General features: G+C 35.0%; 1 protein-coding gene across 1 annotated transcript in view; it reads left to right on the top strand.

Moving 5' to 3' along the window:
* LOC131074413 (CBL-interacting serine/threonine-protein kinase 23-like) overlaps nucleotides 1-19,279 on the top strand; it is an 81,105-nt gene that overhangs the window by 39,167 nt on the left and 22,659 nt on the right. The window contains exons 3-4 of the mRNA XM_059217292.1: nucleotides 17,249-17,344; nucleotides 17,478-17,580. Coding sequence (XP_059073275.1) covers nucleotides 17,249-17,344; nucleotides 17,478-17,580 — 199 coding nt within the window. The remainder of the gene's footprint in view (nucleotides 1-17,248; nucleotides 17,345-17,477; nucleotides 17,581-19,279) is intronic.

The following is a 19,279-nucleotide window of genomic DNA, read 5'->3' as shown; positions in this document are numbered from 1 at the left end:
TAAATCCTCAGATCCTCAAAGACAAGATAGATAGAATGATAGAAATGTATTACCAAAGAGGCTTGAGAAAGCCTAGAGAGTTGCAAAATATTATTGTGAGAGCTTGAGAGTGTTGTAGCAAACTAGAGACTATTGTAGGAACCGAGAAAGATAAAGAGAAAGTTGTGAGAGCCAAGAGAACCAGGTAGATTGTACGGAGGAGCTAGAGAGATTGAAAGAAGAGAAAAGATGGATTTAAAATAAGAGAATAGGAGGGAAATAAAAGGTTGGCAAGCCATTTAGATGTTAGGATGTTTCAAAATGAATGTGTGACATGGGGATGTCCATGTGTCATGCTAGTGTCCAGACAAATCGTGCTAGAAAATGAAAAGAGACAAAGGATAAATTAGATTAGGAATAAGTATATAAATAGTGAGAGCCAAGAGAACTAGGTAGATTGTATAGAGGAACTAGAGAGATTGAAAGAAGAGCTAAGATGGATTTAAAATAAAAGAAAAGGAGGGAAAGAAGAGGTTGGCAAGTTGTTTAGATGTTAAGATGTTTCAGAATGAATGCGCAACATGCGGACATCCATGCATCATGCTAGTGTATAGACAAATCACGCTAGAAAATGACAAGAGACAAGAGAAAAACATGGCTACCATGAAATAGAAGTTAAAGGATAATTGCTGAAAGGTGTCATGACCATCCCGAGAGGGAAAAAGCTTATTCAAGCGCTGAAATGAGCCTACTCAAATGCTAGGGGAATAGATGCTAAAGTGGCTACAAAATTATATGTTCAACTATAAAGGGGTATGCAATTTTCAACTCTACATTTTGTCCCCACACTAGTACATTCGGGTCAAAATTTCGACGGCAAATCATTGGCATTCTGACACAATTTCATTGCACTACCGACAAAATTTGTCGTCGAAAACTTTTTGTCGGAAGTTCCAACTATCCTTGTGGTCGTCGCAATTCCGACATCAGATCCAACCTTTCCGACGGCTGCCATGGATGCTCATACCCAGAAAGAATACCGTCGTGATCTTGGCCTATTGTAAGAATTCTAAAATTCAAAGGGTAAAAATTCGAATAGAGGAGTGTCGTCGAATGCACAACATCCTCATTGGAACTCTCTTGGAGGCCATCATAATTTTAACCCTTTTGTGTCGAAATTACGATGACCTCCAGGAGAGTTTCAAAGAGGATGTTGTGCATCCGACGACACTCCTCTGTTGGAATTTTTACCCATTGATGTCAAAATTCCGATGGTAGGCTAATTTTTCAAAAAAAAAAAAATTATAGAAAAAGATTGACATTGGTATCTCTCTTCTATCTCTCTTCTCTATCCCTCTCTACTATCTCTCTTCTTTCTCCCCTCTCTAGGTCTCTTTCTCCATCCCTCTCTTCTTCTCTCCCTCTCTACTTCTCTTTCTCTACCCTCTCCAAGCCATTATCTCTTCCTCTCACCCTCTCTATCTCTCACCTCTATAGGTCTCACCTTCCATTCCTCCATCATTACCCATTTTGTCAAGTTGAAACATATTTCCCAAAGTACTTGGTAGCTAGGGTTTATTTGCTTAAGTGTTGGAGTCAGAGTTAGATGAGACCTGCATGATTAAGTTGTATTAAGTGATCAAGTCACCAAGATCTGAATTGTAAACATGACTAGGTTGTAGGGTTTTATGGTAGCATAGGTGAAGATTGAGGTATGGTGGTCAAGAATTACCTTCCAATGTACAAAAGACATCAAAATGATGAAGAATGAAGGTGATGAACTCATAGAAGTTTGGAGGAGATAATTTGACTAAGTTAAAATTTTGTTTAAGTCATGGTCATGATACTAGCTTGCTCATCAAGAGCAATTTGTGAGAATGAACCCTAGAAATGTGCCCACGCTAGAGAAGCAAGAATTCCAATAAAACCTAAGGCAATGCTAGTAAGGGGTCAAAATTAAAGAATTAGGGTACAAAAAACAAAATTTGGCTAAGTCGAGATGTTGCTCAAGCACAACCTAAATCATGGAGTTTAAATCAGTCATGAAACATGAGAATGGATAGGTCTTGACCCAAGCAATGTAAGTCCCCCTTGTGATTCTAGCAGATATCACATCACAATCATTGAGTCTATCTACAATATAAAGTCAAAACCTGACTATTGGAATCTTGGAGTCATCCCATTTGATCACGTAGTTTAGCACTTGGGAGGATTTTGTTCAAGAGGATAGAATACTTGGTATTTTATTTTGTGTTGCATAGTGCATAAAAAACACATCAACAGAAACCATTGAAAGGTTTGGTTAAAGCCTTCGAATCACAATCTCTACGAGAAGCTATCAAGAGTGCCCAGAATTTGGAAACTTTAGTATCCAAGAACATAATTCATAAGGCACCACTTTTAGAGAAACCAAAGAAGCCTATAAATGTAATATTTTATTTACCTTGGATATGTTTTATCCTAAGTGTGATATTCCACTATTAAAAAGCTTAATTAGGTAATATTTTTACTTAGGTAGAATAAGATAATGAGTTGCACATTCTCCTTCTTTGATTGAGATTCTACTTTTTCCTTGTCACAAATTTGGAAACTTGGATAAGCAATTTCTTTTTTTGGTTTTCTACCTCTTCATGATCCTCATGGATTTGGAATCTTGGAAGCTATATATTGTAGGTTTTTCCTCGATTAACATATCAAATGAAACTATTGTGAGCTTTCATATCTTAACATACCAAGGGCTTAAGTTTGGGGATGACAGGGGGATGACAAAGGGGGCGGGGTGAGATGCAAATATATATACAACTTAAAAAATTAATTATAAAAGGATGTGTATAGAATAAGTATAACAACTGTAAATAAAACTTTGCCACACTATGTAAATTTTACAATAAACATTAAAAATATGTCAATGATTGCAGAAAGAAGGTTTTGTAGAAAAGTGGCTAATAATTAAAGCATGATGAAAGCATAAATCCATTATTGTACATTATGAAATGTCATCATGCAAACAAACTGTTATTTGATCCGAGACAACGAGTTAATTTTGCATATAGTGTATATGATAGAAAGAAATCTAATACAAGTGCAATGCTTATGCTGTACAAAAACTAGTTGAAGAAATTTGATATCAACTTTCTCTCTTTTCCATCATTCTCATCGAATTGTTCTACCCCATGAATAGGCAAAGAGCCCTTAATGCCTCCAACACCAAGAGCCATGACATACAGACCAGTGTAGAGTATTATAGTTTGTCCACCTTCCACCTTCTTGCAAATCCCAGCTTTGTATGCACTTCCCATGTCACATGCTAGAGGCTTTAGTGAAGGAAAATGTGCTTGTACTGTTAATAACACCCAACCCTACATATTTCATGAACATCAAAATCTAAACAAGTCGGGAAGAATTTTTGTAAACTCTGGAAATAATGGTATTGCAAGTTGAATTCCTCTATCATTTCTGAGCATAAAACAACAGGTTCTATGTTATCACATTCTTTTATTTGTTCAGGGCTGATTAATTAGAACAAAAACATAGGTTCTATATGATCCTAGTTTTCTATTGTATAGAACAGATTGCTTATAGTTATTTATTTTCCTGGTCCTTAGAGCTTAGTTTACATATTTGCATGCTAGTGGGAAAGGTTTAAACATGGGATGTCAGATGGCTGTTCGCTCAAATTATTGAAATTATTCATCTTATAAGTGAAATCCAGTGTTTGCTTTTGGATAGTTCTGTAATGACGTTAGTAAATTATTTGATTACTTTGAAGGGTTCCTTTGGAGATGAGGAGTTCCGCTAGTTTGTTTGCCAACTTTGCCTATTCATAACAATGTGCAAAAGTTATGTCTGTGCTTAGCACTGATACTATTCTAATATTATATAACCTCCTGCTGGTCACTCCCTTCTTTTACATTCCTTTGATCACAAGGAGTGAGCATTCTTCTATCTCTAGTCCCCTAATGCCAAAGTGGAGGGCTAAAGCTTAATAATGCAAAGGGCTTTACATTCACTATCCATAATGAGTCCTCCACTTCCTGCAATACCTGGGTTGTCCTTTGGAGCAATGTCAAAATTGAATTTGAATCTACCTTTCTGTTGTGGAAAACATTTTCTATAGGCTTCTACCATGGATCCATTTATTAGGGGAATTAATGATCTCGAGTTTTGAATGTCTATCCTATGATTTGGACAGGATTCAAGACTTTTAAATATCGAATTCTTGGCAAGAGGTCAAGGTATTTTAGTTACAGTGTTTCTCAGGCTTCTCTGGAGAGAGTTTTACCTTACATGTTTGTGTGCGTTTGTTAATATATCAGTGGTACTAAGTAGCGTAGTATAAGAATTTGTAGGTCAATGAGGTTTCTTGAGATAAGAAAGAATTGACCTCGTAAGAACACACAAACATAGAAGGACAAGCAAATGTCTACATCTAATCTTTGTTATTAAAAAGGCATAATAGAAACTATCATTAAACTTGACTAAAAGATTGAATCAAACTAAAATGAATTAAAATGGAAAAGGTGGGGTAAGATAATAATCTGAAGAGAACAGTATGCATAGTTAAGGCTTTGACCATGTCAATGTTAAAAAAAAATTCATAAAATTCATAATAATGGTTTCAACTAGAAAAACAACCATGAACCATAATCGTCTTCAGTATGTCTCTGTATTTTGTTGACAATCAGACATAACAGACAAAGTCACAAAAGCAAAACCGAGCTTCTTCTATTTGCAAGGAACTTTGTTGTCTGCAACCATTCTTTTTTTAAAGAACATTAAAAGGTAAGTATAATAACACACAGTACTAAAAATAAGTTTTTGAGTCTATTTTGAAGATGTCAACCAAATTGAGAAACATGTAAATTATAGATCACAAATTCAACGTTTTTCTGAATGCTTATAGAGAACAAAAGCTACAGTAAGGATTCTGCCATGTTTGGATTTATCCATAGGTTTGTTTCTTCAGTCCACATATTCCTCTATCTGGTGTGCTTCACCTCGTTCAGATTTTTATCAATAAAACCTTTTCATTAAGATAAAACCTGCAATCATGTTAGACAAGTATTGAAAGTATAAGTCATAGAGCAACCATTTCAACTAGGTTTAGATAGCATATATCTATAACTATTTCAATTTTCTATGAACTACACATTATCTATAATGTATAATTGGAGTTAAACCATAATAGAGCTTGGATGAGAAACATGATAGGGCACCCGAAGCTATCCACATGCTAAGCCCAAGAGTGGATATACCATCCCTCTTGGCCCCATGTGGCAGTCTGCCATCCATATGAGGTGGTTTGCTTAGTGGGTAAACTTGTACCTGCCCTCCCTATCCATGCTACCTTATCCACCCTTCTATGATTGAGATACCTTTAATCACAATGGTAGAGGTTGATGGGGAAACCACAATAGTGTGTCCTGAGCATCCCTCCCTTCTAAGCCCAAGGGCAGGATACACCTTTGGCCCCCTTTTCCCACATGTGGCAGACACATCAGTCATCCACCATGGGGTAGTGTACCTAGAAGAGGACCTCGTCATAGTTTCCCCTCCTTGTATTCCGCTACTAACTCCCTCATGATTGATTGCAACAATTTAAGAATCAGATATTCAATATTATTTCTCATATCCAATGTAGGGGAGGTTATGTATCAAGTATAATATTGCATTGCATATTATTATCTATGTCTATATGAGAATAATTAATCATAAGAGTACTATTATGTTGCATACCAGAAATGGAGTAAACAATAATTTCATATCTGGTCTATTTGCCTGATTGCTGATATATATATTAGGAGTTGATCTGCTCTTATGAGTATTGATGTTGATTGAACTACTTTCCTTGATGCAGATGTAATTTTCAGGTCTAAAGAACCTACCATTGTGTCAAAAAGGCCCATAAGACCCCATTTTCATCTAAAACTTGTCTATTTTGGTCATAGAAGCATTTAAGGAAAAAAAAAATCACACAACCAATGATATGCCTATACCATACATATTTGAGTTAAAATAAAAATAAAAATTCACAAGGTTTGGAGACCATTGAACAATTTGGGAGATTGCTAATACATACACTCAATTTATAAAGTCTCAATTTGATGTACTTAATCTTCGAGAGGCCTATACAAAAGCATTTTGTAATTGTGAACTAAGATAAATTTCCATTTTTGGTAGTTTTCATCATGGATTATGGTATTAAATTCCGACATTCCATTGTCAAGATAAATTCAGAGAACCATTTGTACTCAAAACAAGGGATAGTGAAAAATTACATTATGTAGGATCTCCTACCCTATCTCGTTGAATTCATTCCTACACCAAGTGACTATGAACAAAAGCGTAGGTATTTAACAACAATGACATGGTCCATGGACTAGTGATCCTCCTCTTGATACTCCATCTACAAATGAGAACATCTCTTGTACACATTGCTACTTCAGAATTAAAAGTTGCTTCTTCTAGAACTTTCCATGATTCTTTGCAATAGGATTATATGTCTTCTAGATTCACCCCACTAGGACACATTCATATCAAGCATCTTTACTTTTTTGAAAAGTAGACCACATTTCAGATCTAGATGACACCATAATGACTTTGATTTCCTCTTGCAAGATATTCCTACATCATGTATTGCTTCATCGAAGTTCAAATTTGCTTCTTCAAGGGCTCTCAATGATTCTCTATATAGGATTCTTAGTGTGTATGAGATCCACTTCATTGGGAGGCCTACTTAAACATTTCACATCTGTTTGTGGACTCTCACCTTTCAATCATTTCACATCTTATTGAGCTTCGCTTTGTTTTGAGAATAGTTTAATATTCTCTACTTAACAGGGCCAACCACGTGAAGGTGGAAGCTCATTTGGCCCCTCCCCCCCCCCTAGCATCACTCTAAATTCCCCGTTAACATCTAACATTCATTCATTCTTTCATTCATTCTTTCATCCATTATTAAAATATAGCATTCATTCATTATCACATAACATTCATTAACACATAAAATTCATTAACTTTCATTAAAACGCAACATTCATCAATAATCATCAACAAATATCATTCATGAACATTCATTAGCACATAATTACATTCATTAACACATAAAAATCAGTCATTATCAAATAAGGTAGATTACAATCATTTCTTTCTTTGTTTTTTCTTTGAAGCTATGAAAAGACTAAGTGGAACATCAGTTTCTTCATCATTTCCCCCATCTTCGGATGTTCTGCCCTCTTCTCATCCTCTTGATGTATGCCTAGTCCTATACAAAGGACGAGGATGCTGAACCAAAGGGGGGTCCTCTGCAATAACAAAGAATTGGGTTAAATTCAAAACATTTTTTTATTATTGTTACAAGTATTTCATTAATTTAAAGAACACAACTGTCACACTCTTTACCTGATGGGGCCACATCATCTTCCACATCATTTTGTCTAGCCTCAACCTCGACATGCTGAGCACCCTCTAGATCCTCTGGAGTTGAAATACAAAACGTTACATTAATCAATACACCAATTGCAATTAAATTTGTTTAAAGGAATAATAGTGGTCCTCTTTACCTGATTGGGGAACATCACATTCCTGATCTTGTCTACCCAGATCATGCTCCACTTGGTCACCACTGACTACATGCTCTAAAATGTTAACATTAAAGGTTACATTAATTACTACACTAATTTTCAATGTAAGATGTTTAGTTGTATTAATAATTACATAAAAAAATTTGAATAGCAAATGAATACATCCACTACTAGGATGCACATCTGGACCTTAATGTATAGGTTCTGTTCCACCATTATCATGCTGCATTCCAATGTCACGTGCAGTGTTATCATTGCTTGCTTATTTAAAAAAAATATAGTCACTTTATGTTGAAACTTAACATCAAATAGATTATTGGTTGAGTATTCAATTTGAAATAATTTTCATTTAGCTTAATTACTGTTGTGACAGATGCATCAGAATCTCGTGTTTGCCCGCTCAATTCTCGTAGCCATTTAGCCATGGCTATATAGCCTTGCTGGTAGCCAATTCTCTTGTCATCTTCCATGGGCACTCTATTGAATTCAGAGCCCTGCATTTTTGCTTAGTATTCTGAATTTTGCTTGTATTGTTTGATCAAAAAAAAATTGTTTACAATTTATAAATATTTTGATGTGATACTTAATTTATTGATTCTTATAATTCATGTGACAAGTTTCATATAACCACCAGAGCTGAGTTTGTGTTGCCCATGCTTTTCTTGTCTTGCCTTGGTTGCCTTTGACATATCACTCAATCAATGAAAAGTTTGAAATATGTTAGATTATATAAATATAATGAACAATTAGTAAATATTCACATTCTTAATAGTATCACATACCTTCTTCTGGCGTCTGGTGGTGTATTTCCTTTTTGCCTTTCAATTCTCTCCTTTGCATCCAAAATCAGGTCCTTCCACTCCCTCTCTGGAATCATGGGGGGACGCTCATACTTTACGTTCTTCTCTAAATGTGTCCTGTATTGGTCCCTCACATACTTTAGATATGTGCCAGCTTTTTCCAGGAGCTTAGTCTTGTCGAATGTGTCATTTCCAAAAAACCCTACCATACAATTTGTGAGTTCATCTTTTAACTTTTTTTCTTGTTCATTCAACCTTTAAAGCAAAAACAAACCTGTTAGATTTAGAAAGAAACTGAAGCTACCTTTGATATAGTTCAAGAAATGGATAAAAGGAAAACTATTATAGCAATGATATGAAATCAAAATAGTGGATAAGGGTTAGTTCACGTATGATGTTCCACCTTTTACGTATGGTGGGCCCAAATATCTACAATGTAATGTCATTAAGATTTTTATAAAAAATATCATTTCCTGCCAAAAAAACATGGGATCATTAGTCCAAAATGAGTGATCAGTAAGTAAATTACAATTAGACTATATATAATAATATTTTTAAAGTATCTAGAACCTTCTGTATCTTCAAGGGAATCAATTCTTCGTCGTTGACCACCAATGTGGCCTGCAACATTCCCGTACTAGCAATACGGGAAGATCTAGGAAATTATGGTATGTTATCAGCAGTACTCGCCTCTGGAGCATTCTCATGTGCATCTCCTACCACAGTAAATGAATCCACTATGAAATGCCTCCAAGAAAGAACACTTCAAGGGTAATAAACACATAACGAAAGAGAGAGAAAAAGAGGGATCTACCACCAGTGGGCAGGTCAACATGAGCCAGTGCAATAGATGATGTCTACATGCTACGTGTTGCCAACATTGTAGTCAGCAATACAGTTGGGCTCGACTTTAGACCCATGTCAGCACCTGAAGAGTAATACATTAAATATGTAAAACATTAAAAAAGCAAGTTCACAAGTCCAAAGGAGTGGTTTTAATATATAGAACATGGTCATCACCTAAACTACTCGCAATACCCTGATCATCGCCACTAGGATGTTGAGGCCCTATAAATTTCTATAAAAACAACACATACAGATTTTAGTTAATGACATAAAAGAGAAAAAAATATAAACCATTATTGAACTTTTGTTATGATTAAAGCTTTCATTACTGCTTACTTGCAAGTTTTCCGTTATCGTCAACAATAGTTGCACCCTCTTTGTTATCTCATCAGCTTGAGGGCTTATGGTTGCCAAATCAACAATCTCTTGCCTCATTTTTCTAATATTCTTTTGTACAAATTGCATAGAGTTTGCGCTAAGTGTGATGTCATCACTGCATAACACTGTCAAGTGCCCCACATCCCTATGGAGGTGCTGAGGTACTGTAGGTTCCTTTCCCTTATCCTGAACATCTGTCTGTGACAAGAATATAATTAACACTATCAAAATTACTTCAAAACACTCAAGAAAAGATCTCAATGTAACAATTTGCTTCTATCTAATTTGTACAATTACAATGAGGTTTACCTGCTCCATAGAAGTGTTGGGACCTACACCCCTATCTATGCTATGTGGTGTATCCATGTGGCCTTGTGACAAAGAAAAAATATAAAAATGTTAGCGAAATGAAACCAATAGACTTAGCAAAAAAACTTAATAATACAATGGTTTATTGGATTCATTAAATGGAAGTTGGCTTAAATGGTATATATATAGTACGTACCACCCCCATGATAGTAACTTTGTTTGTATCTATACAATTCAAATTGTAATTGATTATCAGCTCTTCCCCTACACTTATTGATTTTATCGCACATACAAACACACAATTTCCCTCACGTGCCTCAAATATGCAATTGGGTTGCTTATTAGTTGACCCAGGTTGTGTACTATTTATAAAACCTACAATATTCCCTGTTGCTTTTGGCCTTCCATCAATGTATACAGCCACTCATTTACTTTGATCATTATCTTTTTGTTGTATATAATTGGCTGACAGTGCATACCTACGCATACTTTTTTTATATCGAACAATCTTCATCCAATCATTATAATTGTAACAAGGTCCAACAAACTCCATCAATTCAGCAACTTTGTTGTAACAGACCTTTATGCTGTCCATGGAAAATAGGCCCAAACCAAGTAATGACGAAGGTGCTATGCAATATATCCTCTTATTAACACAAAAATTAGTGTTTATTGGAGGAAGTTCCTTGGGTACACATTGTTTTAGTAGATGTTTGTACCTCAAGGGCACCTCAATGTCGCCTTTGGTCTCATCATCTTAAGAACATGACCCCCCTTGAGCAAGAAAAAATTCCATGCGTTTATTGAATTTTCTTCTAATATTTTGACCTCTAATTGATCTCTCTATTTGAGATCTACTACATGTCTCACTTTCCTCTTCTATTCCTACATTTCCCTCACTTGAGGAAGACACATTTGACAAATACCTATTTGGTGATACCTGTGTACCATCAAATGAGAGAGTTAGTTGGTAATGAGAGAGATATTTTGCAAATGAGGGTAATATTGATGAAGAAGTCGGCCATAAAGTTGATGTTGAGATGAAAATTTCAGTAAGTCCAACTAGGGCCTCAAGTGTTAATAACTGTATTAGATTTGCTGCTAATGTTGAGGTTTGAAAAACTGAGGAAGTTTGTTTTTCTTGTAATTTTAAAAAATATATTATTTCTATAAGGTGTATTGAATTATACCTGTCGATCCATGAGACTATGCAGGATCCTTGTTAAAGGGGTTCAGGTTCCTGCACCAACAATTGAGCATCATAAGCATTATATTTGTAATTTGATAAACAATAAATACTGCAGTATCATAAGCATCACAAGCATCACATATGTATCATCATATATGTAATTGAGCATCATAAGAATCACATATGTATCATCATAAACATGTAATCCATCACATAGCTAATAAGTAGTTCACATTCCATAAATAAACACAAAGTTCAAAAAATGTCACATGTATCATCATAAGCATGTAATCCATCACATATGTATTTTAAATCACCATCTATCACATAGCTAGAGGTGCATCATGAATTAATTAAGTAATGGCATTAGAATTCAAAACATATAAATTATTTATGTAACCATATAAGTCAAATCAATTTCTATCAAGATATCAATATTAAATAGATAATATAATAATCACATCTCATACATTTCATTCATGCCATTGATCTTCTTCTTCATCCAACTCATCATCATGACCATCCTGATGATGATGATGATGATGATGATGATGATGATGATGATGATGATGATCATCATCATCATCATCATCATCATCATCATCATCATCATCATCATCATTGTCGTCGTCCTCATCCTCGTCATTGTCATTGTGTTCGTCATTATCATCGTCATCACCATCACTGCCACCATCACCATCACCATCAGCATCAGCATCAGCATCAGCATCACCATCATCATCAGCAGCAACACCATCATCACCATCAACTTCTTCTTTGTGTACATTTCTGTCAGGAACATCATCAAGTAACTGTCGATCATGATCATCATCTATATCATCTTCTACTTCTTCGGTATCTTCTTCTTCCATCACATTGTACATTATCGGCCTTCCTCTTGGATCATATCTAACAACAAATGACCAACCCAGTTTATGTGGAACCTCCGAGTAAAATACCTGCACACATTGACTTGGAAGAACATAGGGCTCATCCCCAACTCATTCAAATGACCTTGTATTAACCATTGTAAATCCATTATCATGTTCGATAATATTTCTATCAGGATCATTTTTATTCATATGTAGCCTATACCATTTGATGACGAACAGAACAAATTTGAAGGAATTCAAGTCACACTCAAGTATATCATCCAAAATGCCATAGTATCAATTTTGAGACACTTGAGGATGTATGTCATTTCTAGATGAAATATTGGTCACCTCAAAGACTACAATTATCCCAGAATCACAAGTTTTCTTTGTGTCATCCAACTGTTTGATGCGAAATTTATGACCATTGCAGCACATAGCCTTGTGGTGTTTGACCTGCAATATGTCTAACATATTAAATTATTGCATCATGAGTTGATAAACATACGAGTGATTAATAAAATTATACATACCTATTGATCTCTTAAACCATATGCTAAATCAATTTCCCTTTGTGTAACATTGGAATCTCCATTACGATGAGCTTCTTTAACCAATGAAGCGACACCATCCCATGTTAATGTGCGACTAGAATGTTGACATCATTCAATCCACACCGTCATCCAATCAAGATTGTTTGCAATATACAAATGTAGTACATCCCACTCCCAACCAACTGTACAAATAATTAATAGACCACTTACAACTGATTTATTTAGAAGATGAAGAATTAATTTACTACAATAACATCTTATAATTACCTCTCACTTTCTTCAATCTACCTTTCCCCATCAAGTGCTCCCCTTCGAATTTATTAATGGGGTTGGGATCCCAAATGCAATCTACATGCATTTTTGCTACAAACTTAGGAAGATATTCAGTAATGTACACCATAGTTTGGTATACCATATATCCCTCTAGCATAGAACCCTCAAGATGTTTTCTTTGTCAAACCAAAGCCTTCAAACATTTCAAGTGCCCCTCAACCATCCACATTGACCTAGCGTGTATAGGTCCACACAATTCGATCTCCTCAACTTGGTGTATGAGGTAGTGTTCTTGTGCATTGAAAAAAGTTGAAGGTAGACACTTTTGCATTTCACACATTAGATGAGGGATTTTTCTCTTCCAATATTTTATATCTTCCTTGTGGATTTCTTTAGATGACAACCACCTAAAGGAGATTGAAGACGCAAAAATATATAAATGAGACTTTACAAAATAATATACAATATATTGCATAACAAGTAAAACAAATGGCAAATATAATATCTATACAACAAATTGAACAAACATCACTACTTACCTCATGTATTTTCCAAGATCATATATTACTTTCTTGATATTATTGTCGAAGTGGTCTGGGAGAGATAGAGGTAGAACGTACTGCAACAATTATAAAATGATCTTTTCATTGTTTTCTAACATAATACAATGAAAAGTACATGCACAGTATACAAATATATAGTAAATACACAAGAACACAAATTACCTTAATGAAGGTATGATAATCATGCGTTTTCATCCCTGGCCCAAATTCACTCTTCTTTGATATGAGATTATTTATGTTCGCAGCAAATCCTATGGGAAATCGAATTTTTCGTATGACTTATTTTATAGAATTTCTTTGTTGCTCCGTTAAAAACCAAGGAAGGGCACTTATATTAATCTGATCTCCATTGCTATTTGATTGAATGACATTTTGCATTGCATGATTGGATTCCACAATGTCACTACAAATTTTGACAATTTTTTCTTTGTCACGCCTTCCATTCAATATTTTCCATAATGTCTCTATTATATTCTTTCCAATATGCATTGTATCAAACAAATGCACAATTTGTAGCTTCTCATAGTAAGGCAACCTACTGAATTGTTTGGGATAAATTTTTAGTCCCTTTGGAAGGTGGCCATCCATGCCTTAACGACCTTCAGTAACATCAATTACATCATCAGTAAACAAAACACGATAGAAAAATTCAAATTCCAAACATAAACCATTAGATGGAATGACATTACCTTGATGACTAATTCTATTTAATTCCAACTTCCATAAGTGAGGAGTCATTCTTCGTGGCTTTGATGTAGTCTATTCTTTCACATTGAAAAGATGTTTTTCAGTATTCTGGTACTTATGATTTTTGTGAAGGAAGTGCCTATACTCATCAAACACTTGCTTTCCTAAACTTTTTGAATGATGGGATTTCATCTTTGGACCACAAACTGGACATGCAAATTTTCCCTTTGTTTGAAGACCTACAAGATAATGTATAATTCTATTAATTTTGTTAATTTTTATAATTATAATTATCATGCACAACTTGAACACTATAACATACCACAAAAATGTGTTAGCCCTGGGGCATCATATATTGTCCATACAAGCATTGCATGGAATTGAAATTGTCTTTGTCCTATTGGTCTAGAGATGTCATACATGGTCACACCATTCCATAACTCTAGCAACTCATTGATAAGAGGCTTAATATATACATTCATATCTTTAACTTGGTACTTGCGTAGTGGAATGAACAAAAACATTACATAATTATTATGACCATTTTACTCCAATATTTATAATTAAATGTAGATGACTATTAAATGATAAAATACCTGGAACAATCATTGCCAACATTATGTGCTCCCTCTTTATTGACATCCATGGAGGAATATTATTGTTGATAACAAAAATAGGCCACACCGAGTAAACAGATCTCAGCTCTCCAAATGGATTGACACCGTCCACTGCCAATGAAAGCCTGAGATTACGAGGTTCTTCTTTAAAGTGTGGCCACTTTTCCTCTATGTCCATAAATGTTGAACCATCTACAGACTTTCAAATAATGTCATCTCGACTTCTATTGCGTGCATGGTAATCCATAAATTGTGCCAAGCTAGTGCACCTGAATAATCGTTGCATACGTGGAATAATGGGAATATAACGAAGAACCTTGCGAGGCACCTTTTTTGTTATTTGATCTATTTGATATCTACTGATATGACATTCAGGGCATTCTATTCCAAATTCATGTTGTTTATGATATATAATATGATCATTGGGACAAGCATCTATTGTTTGATACTCCATTCCAATATCTTTCATAATGGCAGATAATTCTTGGTATGAGCGAGGTAGAATATTTGATGGTGGTAAGAAAAACTCACCTATCAATCTACAACAAAAAAAAAGTTTGAGGTGTTAATATATAGAATATTAATGCTACATGATTCACCATTTATTAACTGTAATGACATGTATGACACCTCTTAACATACGTGATATTGTTATGTTGGATAAACCATTCATAACCTTCAAGTTCACCAACAACAATACAACAGAGAGAAGAGTTGTTTGGGAGCCTTTGTAAAGGAGCTCATATGCCTTCTCAAGAAGAGGTAAATCATGAACATCAAGGTCATCTTGATCATCATGATCAGCTATGCCAGTACTAAATGTGTCATGGATCAATGTATTTGTACCATCATCTTCAATTGTGTTTTCTGGTGCATGACCGTCATCTTCCATGGGATCATTATCTTCAACTTCGATATTCACACCTTCATGTTCCTCCACTTTGAAAACCATATTCTTAGGGTTTTGTTGATCCATACCATGTGCTCCAGGGTGCTCCACCTATATAAAATTGATATACATAAATAAACCATGATCATGATCTCATTATCAAGTGATTTCTTATGTATATAAATTGTTAAAACAATATAATGAACAACTTACCAGTGGATGATAATCATGTTCCCCTTCAATGTGACCATGCTGCCTACAATGTTTCTTAGATATTTTGATTAGAAGTCTTCTAGTCTTTAAGCCCTTACAAATTTTGCAGGGACAATAACATTTCCCATCACCTTTTCTTTTCAAGTTAGACCATAATCTAGCAATTGTCTCCTTATTTTGTTCTTCGCTGATATTATCTAACATGGTCTTTCTTCATAGGCAAAAAAATCAGGCTATGGAAACTTCAATGCAAAAGCTTCACAAAAATTGCAAATTGAACCAAAACCATTTAACTCTTCTTTTTCATCTTAAAACATTGAACTTAATAGAGAACCTATTTAATGTAGCTGATTGTGTGAATTTATAAGCATTGTGTCTCCAAATTCTTACTAAAAGTTTGCTTGTTGCAGATTTTCTGAGAGACATTTTTGAGTATTCTAAGAAAAGCATTTATTTTAACATACACTTATTCATCCAAATTGTAGGGATAACAATACAATGCTCACATATTGGTCTAAGAGGATGCCATGGTCTCACAAAGTAACCAAGAACCATATGAAATGATGGTCTTGAATCCACACACAACTAGGGAGGATCCATGCGATTATGTATGACTTCCCCCTTGTTTGTTTAATGGGATTACCCTCCAAGACATAGCCATCAATAATCACTAAGAATGTACAAGTGGAACATAGCTACCCATACAACAAACACTTACCCCTATCCTCAAATTTTCCCAATGTTTCATTCCTTATATACACTCATCCAAGGTTATCTACGTCGATCTTGGTGAGGAATCACATCACAACAAAGAAGGCAACATTTAAAAATAGCAAGAGGTTCACTAAACTACCAAAGATCATAAATATTGAAAGAAAGAAAAAATAGTACCAATAATAAGTCAAATAAATGTCTTCAATTCCAATAGCAAATCAAACATAGCCAGAATAACTACACAATAAAGAAAACTCACAATAGTTATTAAACTAATTCAAACAAGATAAAATAAAATTGTTGGCCCATGCAACAAAGATGAGAGATCATCAATAATTGAAGGAAACTTCACAATCCTATTTGAATAATGTCAAAACACATGCAAACATGAAAATCATCATATCATGACAAAAATCAATCTCTACATGTTGGAACAAAGATATAAATAAGATAATAGGGTAAGAGGAAACCCATACCAAGAACCACATACAAGCTATCGGCAATCCCATAAAGATAAATGTAGGATAGGATACCACTATGAGCCATCCAATGGTCCATTATATGAGGAGAACTAGGGGATACTATCTTTGAAAGGTGTGGTCAAGAGAGATAATCCCTACTAATGCCACAATATGTCACCATAGCTTCTTGAGTTTTCCATTGTTTTGATGAAAATCTCTCAATATAATGTCACTTTGGTGAGGGTGCCTAACCTTCTCTTTTGTTTATGAGATGCTTTCTATTATAAAGATATCAAAATTGTTATTGGTTATTTTATGAAGGTAGATTCCACAACCTTTGATACCAACCACTCTACTTTTGCCTATATCTTGGTGGACATTGACATTTCCAAGACTCTAATTGATGCAGAGCCCCAGGCAAGGTGTGGAATAGGTTCTTCTACTCAAATATCCAACCAAGGACCCTATCACTTCAAAATGACTTCATGGGATGTTCAAGACTTGGATATATAGGTTCCATATCACTTCCAACTTGTTTGCTTCTATGCAGGGTTCTATCCCCCCAATGCTCTCAATGGCTGTAGGAGACTCACTAGGCCAAATTGGTCCAACTATGGTTGGAACTCTTCCCAATGCAAATGTGACTAAAAATGGTATGATTTGAAGGTTTCAATGTCATAGAGACCTTATCCTAGGCTTGGATTGATTCCCTTAAGGTAATTTTGCAAAGTTGTTGTTTTAGAGGCTTACAAGCCCTTGTAGCCCTGCCAGACCAGAATTGTTGTTTTTCTCCCAATCATTCCATAGGAAACCTGAGGATTAAAATTTATTTATAACCCTACCATGGATTACTAAAACATATCCCAAGGGTTTAGGCTGATCAATTATGCAAAGGACCTAACCCTACCCTTGGCTAGTAGGCCTAATAGCCCCAATTAGGTCTATTTTACAGAGCAAGTACCCTTAAAAATTTCTGCCCAAGAAAATTAATGGTATGTAACTCTCAATTACATGGAAAAACTACAAACTACCAGGTTTAAGACCTTGGTGACACCCAAAACTCCAAATATGGAACCTTCTTGTATGCCTTCACTAGGTGGCCACATGGAGTTGCCCACCTTAGTGCATCAAACCCTTGCTCATTTCCACTCCAAACCTGAAAAATTATTTCAAATTATTAAATTAAATTGTTAAACCTTTCTTCTCCTCCAGGGCCATTGATTGACTAAGAAGGATTAGCAAGTTTTCACCATTTTAATGCCAAAACCTAGGGAACTCTGTCCTAACCCAACAACTTCCAGTAAATTGCAGATCTCTCCACTTCAAGAATGAATAAAGACCTAAAAATAGTCTCATTTGAAATGTGATACACTCCTATAACACATCCCACCATTTTTATGCTTCTATCAAGTCTGTACAGTATGGTATAATGATTATAGCAGCAAAATTGCAGGAAAATCACAGAATTTTATTGCTTTTTTGATGCCAAATCATTACAAATGAGTCAAAAACCCCCAAAAGGTGGTTTGAATCATTATTTATATCCTTCCCATTAGTTATCAACCACTTTTTGAACTATAGGAACCATTTGGAAAGAAGTTGCACTTTTTAACCAAAAATGGTTATTAGCAACTTTGACAATTTTTACAATTTTGACATATTTTAACCAAATTTGACACCTATTGAATCCAATGGTATTAGTGTCATTAAAACATGTCTAAAACATCCTAAGACACCTAAAAACACCTAAAATACTAAATTCAATACCCCTAGGCCCATATGCCTATGGTGGCTTATCATCCTACCAAATCCATGACATTGGGTAACAAGGTGGGGTTTATTACAAAAATCAACAAAATAACCTATCTTATTGTAAATATGGATGAATCACATCATTATTCCTTTAAAACTTCATGGTCTTTGTCATGATTTCCTTGGTCATGAGGTTCCCCTGCACCACTAATGAGGATGTTGTCTTGATGGTTGAGGATGGGTAGTGGACTTAATCGAAGAGCTATTACCATGGTAGAAGAGTGTGCAAGGAGTCATACACTCACCTAGTCTATGGAATTGATACAACATACAACATCTTTGGGTAGGCATTCTTCCTCATTGCATGAAGTGACTTTGGTTGAGGATTCCCTCTAATCTCCTTGATCAAAGGAACTTGAAAATGGTGTCTTGGATGGTTGTTCAAAGAGTTGTTTCATAATCCAATTGTCAAGCTAAGGGTGTGCGTATTGAAAAAAAGGAAATGACATTGTTTAGGTTGGAAATGACATTGACAAGACTCTAGGCCCTTTCAAATCATCTAGTTTGATCTTTTGCTATTGGTTAGTGGCTATTTTATTG

The sequence above is a fragment of the Cryptomeria japonica genome, chromosome 3 (assembly GCF_030272615.1).
Source record: "Cryptomeria japonica chromosome 3, Sugi_1.0, whole genome shotgun sequence".
NCBI classification, from domain to species: domain Eukaryota; kingdom Viridiplantae; phylum Streptophyta; class Pinopsida; order Cupressales; family Cupressaceae; genus Cryptomeria; species Cryptomeria japonica.
The sequence above is the reverse complement of the archived record's forward strand: the minus strand, read 5'-3'. Positions and strand labels throughout refer to the sequence as shown.